This window comes from Vitis riparia, chromosome 13 (assembly GCF_004353265.1).
Source record: "Vitis riparia cultivar Riparia Gloire de Montpellier isolate 1030 chromosome 13, EGFV_Vit.rip_1.0, whole genome shotgun sequence".
Classification (NCBI taxonomy): Eukaryota; Viridiplantae; Streptophyta; class Magnoliopsida; order Vitales; family Vitaceae; genus Vitis; species Vitis riparia.
The window spans coordinates 25,759,717-25,776,784 of NC_048443.1; the positions used below are offsets into that span (position 1 = coordinate 25,759,717).

At 34.1% G+C, this 17,068-nt stretch overlaps 2 protein-coding genes across 2 annotated transcripts; one reads left to right on the top strand and one right to left on the bottom strand.

Moving 5' to 3' along the window:
- Nucleotides 1-442: 442 nt before the first annotated feature.
- On the bottom strand, nt 443-4,779 carry LOC117928644 (tropinone reductase homolog At5g06060-like). The gene is made up of 5 exons (XM_034848589.1): nt 4,671-4,779; nt 4,308-4,515; nt 3,085-3,301; nt 2,888-2,994; nt 443-971 (listed from the first exon to the last, which is right to left on the bottom strand). The coding sequence occupies exons 1-5, from the start codon at nt 4,757-4,759 to the stop codon at nt 786-788; spliced, it is 807 nt and encodes a 268-aa protein (XP_034704480.1). The 5' UTR covers nt 4,760-4,779; the 3' UTR covers nt 443-785.
- Nucleotides 4,780-8,076: 3,297 nt separating this feature from the next.
- Nucleotides 8,077-10,401, top strand: LOC117927914 (laccase-17-like). The gene is made up of 5 exons (XM_034847641.1): nt 8,077-8,225; nt 8,325-8,476; nt 8,545-8,789; nt 8,890-9,018; nt 9,123-10,401. The coding sequence occupies exons 1-5, from the start codon at nt 8,103-8,105 to the stop codon at nt 10,226-10,228; spliced, it is 1,755 nt and encodes a 584-aa protein (XP_034703532.1). The 5' UTR covers nt 8,077-8,102; the 3' UTR covers nt 10,229-10,401.
- The last annotated feature ends 6,667 nt before the right edge of the window (nt 10,402-17,068 follow it).

Below are 17,068 nucleotides of genomic sequence, written 5' to 3' on the forward strand. Positions count from 1 at the left end.
TGGAAATTTTGTGAAACTTTTTTTTTTTTTTTTGTGTAATGTGAAATTTTTGTGTATTTTCAATCCAAAGAAAACTGCTCATTGAAGGAAGTAACCTATATTAATAAGTGAAATTAGAAAATTAAAATTTGAAATTTCTTATGATTAAATTACTTAATTCAAAGAATTTGATTTTTTCATTTAAATAATTTGTCTTTTTCATTAGGAAAATTTATGAACAAGAGAATATTTATTTATTTATTTATTTTTGTTCTATTTTGACTTTAATGAAAATATTTGTCTCCTTTATAAATTTGCCAGCTGCCCAAATCATGATATCTTGGTCGAAAGTATGCCCTTACCCGTTCAAAGCACCAACCTTAGTTGTTGTAGGAGCCCTCCCAATAACATTATAAATTGGTCAGATATTTTACTTGTGATTGTTTGGGGTTGGCAATATCTAGTAGAGTTAGGCTAACATAAATGTCACATGAACTTTTACATTTTTCAGCACACTTTTTCAGCAATCCAATGGCGTCGACACCACAGATTATCCAAGTTCTCCAATCTTTCCTTTCAATTTTATATAGGGACACCACCCAACAACACCATGGTGAGCAATGGAACTAAGGTGGTGGTGCTTCCGTTTAACACAAGCATGGGGTTGGTGTTACAAGATACTAGTATTCTTGGAATTGAAAGCCACCAGGAAAATGGAGACTAAAACTTAAGGAATTCATCTAGGAAGTTGTAACAGTTTAGAGAGAATGAATTTATTACTCCGGGAAGCTGGCTGACTTCCTCTTTCAGATGTTGGGATAGAAACCATTCACAGTCATTCCACCGTCCACGCAAATAACCTGCCCTGTGATGTAAGAAGCCACAGGAAGGCAAAGGAATGCCACCAGAGACGAGACCTCCTTCGGCTCTCCTGGTCGTCCGAGGGGTGTTCTGGAGATTACACTTTCAAAGAAGTCTTGCTTTTGTAGCAACTGCGACCAAGACAAAACTGTTATCAGTAAAATTAAAACTTGAATACAATTCATGATTCATCCAAGCCAACTTGATTCAGGAGCATTCCTCTTGTATAGGAAGGATTTAATGAATCTCATGATTTCACCAAAGATTTTGTGCAATAGGGTCACAAAAGAAAAAAAATACAGGAGACGATGGCATGGTGAATCACTCCTCGGAGACAAAGGATGCTTGCCATAAAGTCAAGGTTAAATGATGATATATGGTGATTGGCATGTGCTTTGGATTAAAATGCATTAACATACTTCCTACAAGAGAATATAGTAAGCTCTCAGAAGTACGTTGGCTAAAGGTTTAAACAAAGCAAATAATTTAATATCATGCCAAGGGTAAGAGATTAGGATATCTCACAGTCGTTGTCATGATCGCTAATTGGGATTTTCATAATAAAGCCCTTAGGTTTTGTTAGATTTGAAATCACACCCATTATTTGTTTACTAGTGTGAATTTAGATGTTCTGTTTTTTTTTCCTATAGTAACCATGACATCAAAGTACCTGTATCTCAGTCACTATAAGACATTTCGACTATTGAAATACAATACCACCATCCACATCAACAATCAAGAAGTAGTAGGATTTATTAATATTATGATGTAAAATTGTTCAATTCAGGGTGATATGGACCATAGTAGCTTCACAAAGCTTAGGATATAGATGCAAATATGTAGAATACAGGTACAAGATTGCAAATTAATCAAAATTTTGACATATACATATAGTAAGAAAACACAGAAAAAGTGTCATGTCTTGGTTTGTAGAAGCTAGTACTTGTCAAGTGCCATATCGGGAGAAGACCAGGGAAGATTGGATGTACCAAACTACCAACACAATATGGGGTGCAGGAGAGCCCCAAAAGTAGGGTCTTCGAGATCTTGATATTAATCAACATGAGATTTTGTTGCAAGTCAAAACAAATGGGCATCACTAGTACTTCTTAATTGCTTTTGGAGTCGGTTTCCAATCAACTTTACTCTCTTTATCCCAAAATCTTAAGCTAACAAATGGGGTTGCATGGAGAAACTGTTCCCTAGTGAAAGTTGAACACAAGGTTCATAACGAAGGGGACTGCAAGTGTGTATAGTATGCACAGACATAGAAATCATACTGACTTATTTATTTTCATTATAATTTTACTGTAACTTTCGTACTTAAGTTAGATGTATAATATATTATATAGTTCTATGTATCAATTCTTCAAACCCGCTAGGGTAGCCCAGTTGGTCAAGGTGAAGCGTGGTCCTAATAAGTGGCACATGATTTTGGGTTCGAATCCTGTCACTGATGATATCTTGAATTTACCCAATGTTGGTTGTTGCAGGGCGGTCAACACCTCGAAGTTTGGGTCCACATGGAGAGTCCTAAGGGCTTGACTATGAAAGGTTCCTCGGTTATAAATAAAAAATAAAATAAAATATGTATCAATGCTTTAAAAAACATGTTTCATGAGACAAATTGGACACCCTTGTACAGGAAGACTACATGGAGGAAGAAAGGAAGTGGTTGATTATTGCTATTGGTGTTTTCAGTCAAAGTTAACCACCAAATCACCTATTAGAAATGTCACATAATTACATCTTATCCATATATACCTAGGTTCTGAATGTTTAGCAGAAGAAAATCAGGCATATGCGTATGCAGGATGTCAATGCTGTTAGATCAGGACAATGTTACTATGGTAGTCATGGACAATGTTACTATGGTAGTCATGACGGGAATAGGAGGTATGCTATTGTAGATGAAGTAATGCATAATATAGTATTAATGAAGAACACATCTTTCATGCCAAATATCCACACATTTTTCTGAATATAACAACATCTCAAGAAAAATGAAGTATTCTAGGAAGAGCATAAGCAGGATAAAGGATATTACATGTTCAACAAGAGAGGTCTTGATGTACCAGGGTGCAACACTATTGCTCCTGATATTGTCTTTTGCCCACTCACAAGCTAAATTCTTTGTAAGTTGATTCATTGCAGCTGCACACAGAAAAAAAGAACACAAAGCCTTTTAACTTTTCATACCCTGTTTCAAAGCAGAAAAGATGCTATACTATGACAGTAACATACCTTTTGTTGCTGCATAAATTGATCCAGTACCCAAACTCACCACACCTGCAACAGAGGAAACAAACACAATGTTTCCTGCTCCAGATGCTTTTAAAAGAGGGTGGGCAAGTTGGCACAGATGGTAAGCGGATTCAAGGTTGGTAGTCATGATTGTTGAATATTCTGCAGCAGTGAAATCAACTGTTGGTTTCCTGATATTTGTCCCCACATTATTTATCTGGGGCCAGAACATGGATGAGTGACTCTCCAAAAGGTCCAGGAAACAAGAAAAACATTTTTACTTTTGGGTACCAAGGCCCTTTGCAATATGAGTGGGTGAATAGGTTAGTTTAATCCAAAATGAAAGATACATGCATTATCCTATACTACTTTAAAGTTAGAGAAATGTATCACTAGAGGGCACATAGCTTAGAAACGCAACATCATGCTGTCCTAATCTGTAGGGAACCTCAAGGGACAAAAGCTTATAAGTTATTTACCTATAATAAAAACGGGACAAAAGCTTATAAGACTAAGAGTGTGTTTGCTAGTGATTTTAGGGAGCGTTTATAGCCTTTTTAATATTTGAAAGATAAAAAATTTTAAGTATTAAAAAGATTAGAAACGCTTCCTAGAATGACTACCAAACATGATCTAAGTACCAAACATGATCTAAGTACATTCTGACATACAACAATTAAAATAACCAAAAGCAGTAGTTCATCTGGACTCCCCTTGATCAACCATCATAATCAAAATTACCTAGACCAACCTCTGAGGGATTTTTTTTAAAAATATTATTAAAAATAGAATCCTACACTTCTTAGGATTTTCATTACTCTCTTCTACCTGTTATCAGGATTCACTTTCATTCGCGGGCTATTTCCATTCCTATTCCCACGCCCACGTACCAAACGCACCCTGAGTCCCCCCACCAAACGACTTCCACTTGTTCTTCCCATTTCCATATAGATACTTCCATCATAACACATAACTTACAAATAATCAGATTTTAAAATTCAAATTGAATTTAAGCTCCACAATCCAAAATCCATAAAGCCATGCCACAGTAAAAGCAAAAATTTAAGACCCGGCTGGTAAAATATAGTTGAATGCCAATTTCCAACGAAATTAGGACAGTTCTTCTCTTCCTTTAAAACCCAAATCAATATCTTGGAGTAGGACATTCTACAAACAGCCAGTACTCACACATAGCACAAATAACCGACACGATGTATACTCACCAGGATATTAAGCTTCCCATTGAAAATGGAAGAGACCTTCTCCATCAACTGCTCACGCTGGGCTCGATCCGACCCATCACAAACCGAACCAGTCACTGCAAAACCCTTAGCATGCCACTCGCGCAAGCATTTATCGAGCTCTGCTTCGTTACGTGAACAGGTGTGTACGGTGGCACCCAGTCCAGCCAGCTCTTCTACTACCGCATATCTACAACGGATTAGAGAGAAAACAGAGTCATATAGCGATATGGGTTCACGTTCAACCAAAAAAAAGAATATAGAAAAAGTTCAAAGTGAGCCAAAATCCTGGAAAAGAAAACTAAAGAAAGTGAAAGAAAAAGGGAATGCAAGAGACAGAGATACCCGATTCCACGAGTGCCACCGGTGACGAGGGCGGTCGTGCCTCTGAGAGACCATCCGGAGCTGCTGAAACCGCCATTTCCCTCCGCCATGAAAAGATATACCTGTTATAATCCTAATCACATAAAAGGAATTTGTCGTTTTTGACACGCCTAAAAACGACGCCGTTCTGGAAATGGATATTAATTCTTTGATTTTCATTTACTACCTGATATACCTCCATATTTATAGGGCCTATTACTTGATGTGACGTGGCAGCGTGGGCTAGGTCAAAATAGGATAAGAAAATGGTTAATATTTGGTTTTTGGTGATGGATATAATAACTGATGAAATATATTATTTCCCTTTTTTTTTTTTATATCCTTCATACATCAAGTATGTTAATCTTAAATTGAGATATAATATATATATATATATATTATGCATCATAATTTTTAATTTTTAAAATTTTTTATGTTACTTGTGTTGAAAAATAAAAAAAAATTGGTTAAAAAAATTAAATTTTTAGTTAAAAAATAAAAACTAAAAAATATTTATAAAATATATTATAAAATAATACTAATATATGTATTACTTAATATACATATTTTTTTTGTATATTGAATAATATAATATAAAAATATTTATTTATATATTTAAATATTTTAATCATGATTATTATTAATAAACAAATAAATATTTACTATAATTTAAATTACTGATCAATTTCTTAATATTAATAAACTAGTTTTTATTCATTTTATAAATTAAATATAAGTATACATATAAATATATTGGGATATAAATATACTCATAAATCATGTTTAGTCAATTAGATATAATATGGGATAGAATTTAAAGAATTTATTATTACCATTTTATAAAATAAAACTTTCTAAGAATATATTAAAATTAAAAAGACTATGATATTTGAAGAAAATTAGCAAAAATATCAACATAAAAAAATAATAATGAATTATGTCTTAAATATACATAAGTGATAAGCTTTTAAGCATAGGTAAGATTTTCTAAAATTTTGTTTTATAAGTATTACTTTTGGATATAAATTGTATTTATTTTAATCAAAGGAAAATTAGTATTATAAAATAATCTAAATACCTCTCATATATACATGATTTAAATTTCAATATTTAATTTTGAATTTCAAACATATTTAATTTTACTTTTCTTTCAAGTAAAACATTAATGAAAAAATTTGTGTGGAAAAAGATCCAAAAAATTATAAATATTAATAAAGTGATGAATTTTGAGTTTAGATTTTTTTAAAATTTTTTTTAATTATTGTTATTATTATTTAAATTTGATTCTCTTAAAACATTCATATTTCCCCATTCTTATATCTACACTTAACCACAAACTCCCTCACTCGTAGTTTTAGGTGGTATTTGTTTTTATGGCTAAATAAATTTTTTTAAAATATTTAACATTTTTTATTCAATTAAAAGTAATTTGTTGATAGTAATCAACATAACAATATTAAATATATTAATAACAAATTCACTTTAATCATATTGATTAATATCAATTGATTATTTTTAACTGAATACAAAAAATTAAATATTTTGATTTTTCTATTCAATTACAAAACAAATACTATCTTAATCTAGGAACCATCCTCATGTTATGAATTCTATATAATTCAACAATTTACTAATAAGGGAATTTATGTCATAGTCTTGGAGTCATTCTCATGTCATTAGATTCCATTAAATTTAACAATTTATCAAAGGAAAATTTTAGATAAATATTTATATGGACTGATATTAATGAAATATTGACATTTTATGCCATGCTATGCCAAGCGGTATAGCCATGAGCCAACAAGGGCCAAGTTCCACCTATTTCTTGCTTTTAATTTTTTTTGGTCCTTTATATTGTCGTAGTGGAAATATTTCCATAGTGGAGAGGTACGAGCCTGTTTGGAAATGGTTAATCTCCAAAATAGTTTTTTGTTTTCTAAAATAAAAAAGTAGAAAAATATTTTCTTTTATTTTTATTTTTTACTTGGAAAACATGTTTAATAAAGTGTTGACAAAAGATAATTTAAAAATTTTTTTACTTATAAAACATGTTAAATAAATTTTTAAGAAAAAAAATAATTAAAAAAATATGTTATAGTTTTTAAAAATTTAGAAAATATATTTAATAAAATTTTGATTAAAAAAATGGTTTTTGAAACGTACTTGTTCTAAAAATATGTGTATTTAAAAAAAAAAATTTAAGGTGTTTTTAAGTATTTTTGTATAGTCCTGAGCAATAATTGAAATGTATACAATAATTTAATTTGGGAATTTTATATTGTATGTAAGTGTTTAGAAAACTGTTTTGAGTTTCAAAACTGAATTTTATTCCTCATTTATATAACTTTATTGTAACTACTTCTCAAAACATTGTCCAACATAATTTTTAAGGGCATGTTAGGTAATTGTTTTTGAAAACAATTCTGAAAAATAATTTTGAGAATAGTTTTAGAAAATTCTTCTTCAATTTTTGTAGAACAAATGTCTATTTAGAAACCTCAAATACTTTTAACTTATTTTTAATATTTTTAAAAATAATTTTTATATTTAATATTTTATTTTTAATCATTTTTATAATTATTTCTTAAAACAACTCTCATCAAATAATAAAAAATAACTAAATAATCTTTTCAGAAAACACTTATTTTTTGTTCTTAAAAATAAAAAATAGAAAATAATTTTTGGTTGTAATGTGTTTTTGGTGTTTTTTATTCTAAAAAATTGAAAACTACTTCAAAAAAACAACGGACACATGGGATTTCATGCCATATGCATGCATGGAACTGCAAAATTATAAGAGGATAAGACCAAAATGTTATGCTAATAGAATGAGAATTGACAGGCCATCAACATTACCCACTTGCACCGAGTTTCACGACCAGACTTTACTTCAACAACACTGAAAACAAATCTCAAGCTTCTGTCTGTTTTACCAGTGACAGACACACTTCAAAGCACTCAACCACTAAAACTTGCATATCAAGGAAATATTCTGTTGATAATTGGCCTTTGGAGAAGCCAAGTAAGTCCCTAAATCCATGCATGTATGGAGGGACAGATAAATTGAAGATAAAAAGAGGTGAATCAAAGTTATTACAAATTCGAACAGGAGTTATATACCATAGAAGGAAGGTTGACGGGAAGAGGAAGAAGGTCAAATGTAATCTTACAGAAATATATATGTTGCCTTCGAAAACACTCTAAAACTAAACTTGACCAACACCTGGTCGGATCAACACTGTCATTGTACGTGTTTGGTTCATTGTTTCTTTGTCATTTTATTATTTCATGTAGATGATTTCATCACCTAATCAACCAAACACGCCTTACCATCTCTATATAAGCAATGCCACAGCCCTCCATGAGTCTCATCAAGGAGCCACTTGAGAGTTCCACATTGCGCTCAAAAGAAATATGGGTGCTTCTCTTATTCCATCAACAACAATTTTCAAAGTCCTATTCCTAGTTTTGAACTCTTTGTGGTTCCTTCCCGAGCTTGCCAATGGTTCTGGCATCACTAGGCATTACAAGTTCAATGTACATAATTTTCTTTTATTAGGTCATAGACTTATAGTTGAGTGATTGGAATATTGATTGGTTATAATTTTCTTCAACCTTCTTTTGAATATTTTGTAGATCAAGTTGCAGAATGTGACAAGGCTGTGCCACACGAAGAGCATCGTAAGTGTGAATGGGCAGTTTCCAGGGCCTCCCATCATTGCTAGGGAAGGGGATCGTGTGGTTGTTAAGGTGGTTAATCATGTTCAGAACAATGTCACCATTCATTGGTACGAAGGCCTATTAGTTTTCTCATCATTATCATCTTCTCTGCCTTTACTGACTCTGCAAACTGCAGGCATGGAGTTCGGCAGCTTAGAAGTGGGTGGGCAGACGGGCCTGCGTATGTGACTCAATGCCCAATTCAAACAGGCCAGACCTATGTATACAATTTCACCATCACTGGCCAAAGGGGAACCCTGTTCTGGCATGCTCATATTTCATGGCTAAGATCCACTCTTTATGGCCCTATCATCATCCTTCCAAAGAAAAATGTGCCTTACCCATTTGCCAAACCTTACAAGGAAGTTCCGATCATATTCGGTACTCATTGATATGTCACTGACTACTGGCAGATCCTTCTTATTTTCATTTCATTATCTGTGTGACTGGGTAAGTTCATTTCGAATGTATTATTTTGTAGGAGAATGGTGGAATACGGATCCGGAGGCCGTCATTACCCAGGCCCTACAGAATGGAGGTGGCCCCAATGTCTCTGATGCCTATACCATCAACGGCCTCCCTGGCCCCTTGTACAACTGCTCAGCTCAAGGTACTTCGCTCTTAACCACCATCATCCATGTATATATCTTTACTAAGCAGCATTCTATGCATACGCAAGTATTTAACATTGATTTTGTATTGCACATTGCCCAGATACTTTCAAGCTAAAGGTGAAACCTGGAAAGACATACCTCCTGAGATTGATCAATGCTGCACTCAATGATGAGCTCTTCTTCAGCATTGCCAACCACACCCTTACAGTGGTTGATGTGGATGCCATTTACGTTAAACCCTTTAAAACCGATACAATTTTGATCACTCCTGGCCAAACCACCAACCTCCTCGTCAAGGCCAAACCCCACTTCCCTAATGCCACCTTCCTCATGGCTGCTCGCCCTTATGCCACCGGCCGAGGAACCTTTGACAATTCCACTGTCGCCGGTCTCCTACACTATGAACCACTACCCAAATCCTCTCCCTCTGCCCCCTCATTTGAAAATCTTCCACTCTTCAAACCAACACTCCCTCCTCTAAATGACACTTCCTTTGCAGCCAACTTCACCCGCAAACTCCGCAGTTTAGCAAACACTCAGTTCCCTGCTAATGTACCTCAAAAGGTTGATAAGCGATTTTTCTTCACGGTTGGGCTGGGGACAAACCCTTGCCCCCAGAACCAGACTTGTCAAGGACCCAATAATAGCACCATGTTTTCAGCTTCGGTTAACAATGTCTCTTTTGTTCTACCCACCACAGCCATCCTTCAAGCACACTTTTTTCAGCAATCCAATGGCGTCTACACCACAGATTTTCCAGCCACTCCAATCTTTCCTTTCAATTATACAGGGACACCACCCAACAACACCATGGTGAGCAACGGAACTAAGGTGGTAGTGCTTCCATTTAACACGAGTGTGGAGTTGGTGCTACAGGATACAAGTATTCTGGGAATTGAAAGCCACCCTTTGCACCTTCATGGCTTCAATTTCTTTGTGGTTGGTCAAGGTTTTGGGAACTTTGATGCTAAGAAGGACCCTTCCAAATTCAATCTCGTAGACCCTGTTGAAAGAAACACAGTAGGTGTGCCGTCCGGCGGTTGGGTAGCTATTCGCTTCCTCGCTGACAATCCAGGTGTATGGCTCATGCATTGCCATCTGGAAGTCCACACAAGCTGGGGTTTGAAGATGGGTTGGATAGTAAAGGATGGCAAAATGCCTAATCAGAAGCTGCCTCCTCCACCCTCTGACCTTCCCAAGTGTTGACCTCGTCTTCCAAAATTCTTTTGTTCCCAACCTGGCCTCAAATGATGCCTCCATTTTTCCCTCTTGTAATTTATTTATTCTGTTTTTATTGTTTTTTCCCCTGACTGTTCTTTTCTCCCAACTTATGAAATGAAGTTTTTGGTAATAAAATGTTGGCTACTGTTAATACTTCAGATGACCAAGGAGCTCGATCACTCATCGCCTTCCTTCCCAAATCTGCCACTTACATATAATGTACAGCAAACTAGCCCACAAAAATTTCATAAGATGCTTCCGCTGATTTAGTCAAAACCCATACCAGAATTAGTATAATATATACGTTTTTCTACTTCCATTTGGAAGCAAAACTTGACATGTATTTCGTCAAATTCAATTGATAGTGGACACAATGGAGAGTTTTTTTCCGGACCATGCTAAAAGGAAAATATTTGCAAAAGCGGATCAGCCCTTTGTTTGATTCTAAAAGAAAATGACTTTGCATGATTAATAGTAGGACACTTTGATTTGTAACATGAAATTCTGATATTTTTTGGGGTCATACCTCCAAAGGTGAGGGGACGAAGACTTAGAGGATATTTATTTATTTTTAATTTTTTACTTAAAATAATTTATTTTGATACTTTTTTCCTATTTTTTAATAATTTATTATAAATTTTTTATTAAAAAAAAATCAAAATATTTGATTTTTTCTAAATAAAAAAGGTAACAGGTTGGTTTTATTTTAATTTTTAATATTTAATAGAAATAAAATAAGAAAAACCAAATAACCTATTAATATTTAACACTATTAAACATTAAAATTTTATTTAAAATTAAGTAAAAAAAATTAACACTATTTTAATTAAACTATTTTTCCCGAATTTTATGAGAAGATATTTATTTACATCCTCTCATTGGTAAGAAATTTTACAATAATAGAATCTATAATTATTTAAGAACATATCTTGATGAGATTATCGTTGCAACATCACGCTAGGAAGGGCATTCTTAACCCAACTATTTGTCAGTGTCATCATTCTTATGGTTATGATTTAAGTGGTATTTTTTTTTTAACTTAATTTAACTTTATTCTAAATATAATTTAATAGTATTAAATTTTTGTTTTTATTATTTTACTTTTGTTAAATATTAAGTATTAATAGAATAAAGGTCATATTGATATTTGTATTATGATTATTTCAAAAAATTATTTTTAGCATTAATAAAAAGACAAGAAATCTTGGACACAATTAAAGATTTGGCTTTGTTCAAGTCAAGAAATCTCGAGCCTCACCCTTCTTACTTCCTTTGCCTTTTAAGGAAGGGATTCTCAAGTGTTATCATTGCCTAAGGGTCCATGTAGGTTCAAGTTGAGAAATCTCTAACCTTACCATTCTCACTTCATTCACATTCTAAGACAACGAATCCTCAAAGACAATCATCCTATAAGGGTTCATGTAGGCTCAAGTTTAAAATTCCCTAACCCTATCCCCCATCCTTCTCATCTTGTTTGCCTCTTAAAGCAGAGAACCCTCAAGGGCAGTCATTGACTAATGACTGAAGGTTCAAATGGGCTCAAGTTAAGAATTTCTTAAGCCAATCATTCATGCCTCTTATATGTCTCTGTTGAGATATTAGGAATGCTTTCCTTATATCATTATTTCCTTATATCATTTAGTGTTGAGATATTAGGAATGTTTAGATATTAGGAAAGTTGAGATATTATGAATATTGAGATATTAGGAACATTGAGATACTAGGAATATTAAGATATTAGGAATATTGAGATATTAGGAAAGTTGAGATATTAGGATATTAGTTGTTATTTCCTTATATCATTCTTTCCTTGTATCATTCTTTCCCATTCTTAGAATGGTGATTACCCTCTATATATACTCTGTACATGAACGAATAAAAGGATGAATGAAAAAAACTACAATTTATCAATTTGAAGATGGTATCAGAGCCATGGAACTGAAATCCTGGATATTTTGTCGCTATGGTGGTCCGACAGCGATCAACCATCCTAAGACAAGCCCTAATATTGATAAGTCAACCTTCAAATGCACTCACTGCAATAAGACTGGTCCCACCAGTCTGGATATCCCACAATTTCAAAGCAACGACTCTTGGTATGACCAAGAAAACAATAAGGAACCGAGGGTTTGAACCATGGACCTTTAGATCATGTTTAGGCTATCAACACTTTGTTATTAATTATAATAATCGTGATCAACGGAAGAAGGATTCCAAGAAAACCTCGACTGCAATTGTTGCCGAAATAAAGACAGAGGCTAATGTTGCTGAGAAAGCCTCTGCATTGGTAGCCGCTACTGATCATGGTGGTAAGTTTTTAAATACTTTTACACCTGTTATTAATAGTACATGGATAATTGATTCTGGTGCTACAGATCATATGACTTTTGATTCTAGACAGGTTTCACCCCTTAGACCTTCCTCACAAAAAATTGTTTCCACAGCCAATGGTAACACAACCCCAGTTATTGGGGAAGGATCCTTAACTCTTACTGATACTTTGAATTTGGATTCTGTTTTAGTTGTTCCATCTTTAGATTACAATCTTTTGTCAGTTTCTCAAATCACTACAGCCTTATCTTGTATTGTCATTTTTTGGCCTGAATTTTGTGTGATTAAGGACATCCAAACAAGACAGACGATTGGTTGTGGTATTAAACGGGGAAAACTCTATTACTTGGACTTGCAGTCAAAGGATTCAAATAAGTTGCAACAAGCCTTGATGGCAGATGGATCTGAGGGGGAGAAGAAAAAGTCTGAAATTTGGTTGTGGCATCGACGTTTGGGACATGCTTCCTTTGGTTATTTAAAAAAATTGTTTCCTAGTTTGTTTGCAAAGAGTGATATTTCTGGTTTCCGTTGTGATATTTGTGAATTGGCTAAAAGTCACCGTGCTTCGTTTCCGTTAATTTTGAATAAAAGTCCGTTTCCTTTTATGGTTATACATTCTGATGTTTGGGGCCCATCCAAAGTCTCAACTTTGAGTGGCTCACGTTGGTTTGTTACTTTCATTGATGATTGTACCAGAATGACATGGTTATGCTTGATGAAGACCAAAGATGAAGTGAACTTGTTGTTTCAAAAATTTCATAAAATGATTGAAACTCAATACAATGCAAAGGTTCGGGTTTTGCGTAGTGATAATGGTGGAGAATATCAAAGTTCTGATCTTCAAAAGTATTTGGAAGGACATGACATCATTCATCAAACTACTTGTTCCAATACACCCCAGCAAAATGGAGTCGCTGAACGAAAAAATCGACACTTGTTAGAGGTTGTTCGTGCTTCCTTGATAGCAGCAAAAACACCGATATCTTATTGGGGAGAAGCAATCACATCTGCCGCATACTTGATCAATCGGGTACCTTCTAGTTCAATTAACTTTCAAACACCTCTCCAAGCTCTTACTAATGCCGTTGTTGCCCCAACCGTCCCAAATCTACTTCCTCGTGTTTTTGGTTGTGTGGCATTTGTGCATCTACACAAGCACCAACGCACCAAGTTAACTTCCCATGCATTGCAATGTGTGTTTGTTGGATATGCATTGCACAAAAAGGGATATCGATGTTACCATCCTCCAACTCGACAAATGTATATTACAATGGATGTGGTGTTTCATGAAGATTCAATGTATTTTTCATCTGAGTCTGAACTTCAGGGGGAGTACCATAAGGAAATTCAGACTCTCGATTATAATTATCATATTTCTGAGGAAGATGAATCTGGACGATCTGAACTAGTGAACCAGGAAGTGGGTGAGTTGGATATGAGTGGTCAACAATTTGGGTCCGAAGATGTCTTCATTGAAATACCAAACCAATCGTCGTCTGTTGAGGGTGTTCTTAATTTGGAGCCTGATCCATTCATGAAACAGTTACCACATCGTCATAATAGAGGTATTCCTAAACCCACATATGAACCTGAATTGTCTACTAAAGTCAAATATCCCATGAGCAACTATGTGTCTACCCATCGTTTGTCTGAATCAAATAAGTCATTTGTAAATCAATTATCTACTGTAGCTATTCCTAACAGTGTGCAGGAAGCCTTAGCTGATCCAAGGTGGAAAGCAGCCATGAATGAAGAGATGAAATCATTGCAGAAGAATGAAACATGGGAACTCGTAGAATGTCCACTAGGAAAGAAGCCAGTTGGGTGTCGTTGGATCTATACTGTGAAGTACAAGGCAGATGGTAGTATTGAACGATTTAAAGCAAGATTGGTAGCAAAAGGGTACACTCAAACTTATGGAATTGACTACACAGAGACATTTGCACCTGTAGCTAAGATCAACACAATTCGAGTATTACTGTCTTTAGCTGCAAACCTAGATTGGCCATTACAACAATTTGATGTGAAAAATGCCTTTTTGCATGGCGAGTTATCTGAAGAAGTATATATGGATCTTCCACCAGGATGCATGGTGTCAGAAAAGCAATGTCAGAAGGTGTGCAAATTGAAGAAGTCATTGTATGGGTTGAAGCAATCCCCGAGAGCATGGTTTGGAAGGTTCACAAAGTCAATGAGAGCTTTTGGCTATCGTCAAAGTAATTCAGATCACACTTTGTTCCTAAAAAAGCAACATGGTAAGATTACGGCACTCATCGTATATGTGGATGACATGGTAGTTACAGGAAATGATCCTGAAGAAAGAAAAGCTCTACAAAATTATCTATCTAGAGAATTCGAAATGAAAGATCTAGGTCCTCTGAAATACTTTCTTGGGATTGAAGTTTCTCGATCAAGTGAAGGAATTTTTCTGTCTCAAAGAAAGTATGCCTTAGATCTTTTACAGGAGACTGGAATGTCGGGATGTCAACCTATTAATACACCAATAGAAGAAGGTCTGAAATTGTGTGTTGAGCCTAATCAAGTATCAACCGATAAGGGAAGATACCAAAGACTTGTGGGGAGATTAATGTACTTAGCTCATACAAGACCAGATCTTGCTTATGCATTGAGTGTAGTGAGTCAATACATGCATAATCCTGGAGAACAACATATGAATGCAGTCATGCGTATTTTGAGGTATTTGAAGAATGCTCCTGGGAAGGGAATTTTATTCGCAAAAAATGTTGATCATCAGAGTATAGAAGTATATACTGATGCTGATTGGGCTGGTGCAGTGGATGATAGGCGATCTACATCTGGTTACTTTACCTTTGTAGGTGGTAATCTTGTGACATGGAAAAGTAAGAAACAGAATGTCGTCGCTCGTTCAAGTGCAGAAGCGGAATTTAGAGGTATGGCTCTTGGACTTTGTGAGGCATTATGGCTAAGACTCCTCTTACAAGATTTAGGTTACCTATCTAGGCAACCAATCCGATTGTTTTGTGACAATAAAGCCGCATGTGATATTGCTCATAATCCAGTACAACATGATCGTACAAAGCATGTCGAGGTAGATAGATTCTTCATTAAGGAAAAGTTGGATGATAAGATTGTGGAATTGCCTAAGATTCGATCAGAAGATCAATTGGCCGATATCCTTACCAAAGCTGTCTCAAGTCAAGTGTTCTCAAAATTTTTAGACAAGTTGGGCATGTGTGACATCTATGCACCAACTTGAGGGGGAGTGTTGAGATATTAGGAATGCTTTCCTTATATCATTATTTCCTTATATCATTTAGTGTTGAGATATTAGGAATGTTTAGATATTAGGAAAGTTGAGATATTATGAATATTGAGATATTAGGAACATTGAGATACTAGGAATATTAAGATATTAGGAATATTGAGATATTAGGAAAGTTGAGATATTAGGATATTAGTTGTTATTTCCTTATATCATTCTTTCCTTGTATCATTCTTTCCCATTCTTAGAATGGTGATTACCCTCTATATATACTCTGTACATGAACGAATAAAAGGATGAATGAAAAAAACTACAATTTATCAATTTGAAGAGTCTCATGGGAAAATCACCTACAACACCATACCTCTATTGGGGCCCCCGGGGGGGGGGGGGTGTGGGGGTCCCCTCGAACGACACCAACATCTATGATGGCCCTATAAAAGCAACATCTTATCTCTACAACCATATGACATTTGAAGCCACCAAACCTATGCATGGCTACTATCACAGCAAAGCAATACAAAACCCCTTTTTCCGTAAAAGGAGGAACTTCATCTAACGATAAGGGTGGTGTTTGTTTTTCTAAATAGATTCTTAATATTTATCGGTGTTAAATATTAGGTTATTTATTTTTATAGTATTTTATTTTTATTAAGTATTAAAAAATTAAGAAAAGCTAATATATTATTTTTTTTATTTAGAAAAAACTACATATTTTGATTTTTTCTATTCAGTAAAAAATTTATAATAAGTCATGAAAAAGTAGAAAAATAAATAACTTAATTTTTGAAAATAAATTGCTTTTAGTAAAAAACCAAAAACATAAACACCACCTTAGACGTGAAGGGTTGAATGCTTCGAACCCACCTCTTTTATACTCGGGTTTGTTGTGCAACCTTGTCAAAAATTCCCACAATAAATGTAATTATTAATATTTTTTAGAATGATAACTAATGCTTTTAAGATGGTGAATTTGATACTCTTTAAACTAATCATTGACAATAATTCATAATTTTTGAAACATAAATTGGCATTTTGATATAAGCCAAGTTCTTTATTCTGTTTTGATTCCCAAAAAATAAAGGAAAATAAGAAGGAAAAAATATAGAAGAGAAAAATAAAGAAAAATAAAATTCAATTTAAAGTTTATAAATTATTTTTATATGTTTTTTCTTGTTCATTTCTTTTTTTTTTTTCTATAAAAACATTAAACATTAAATTTAATATGTATACTTTTTAATAACATTTAA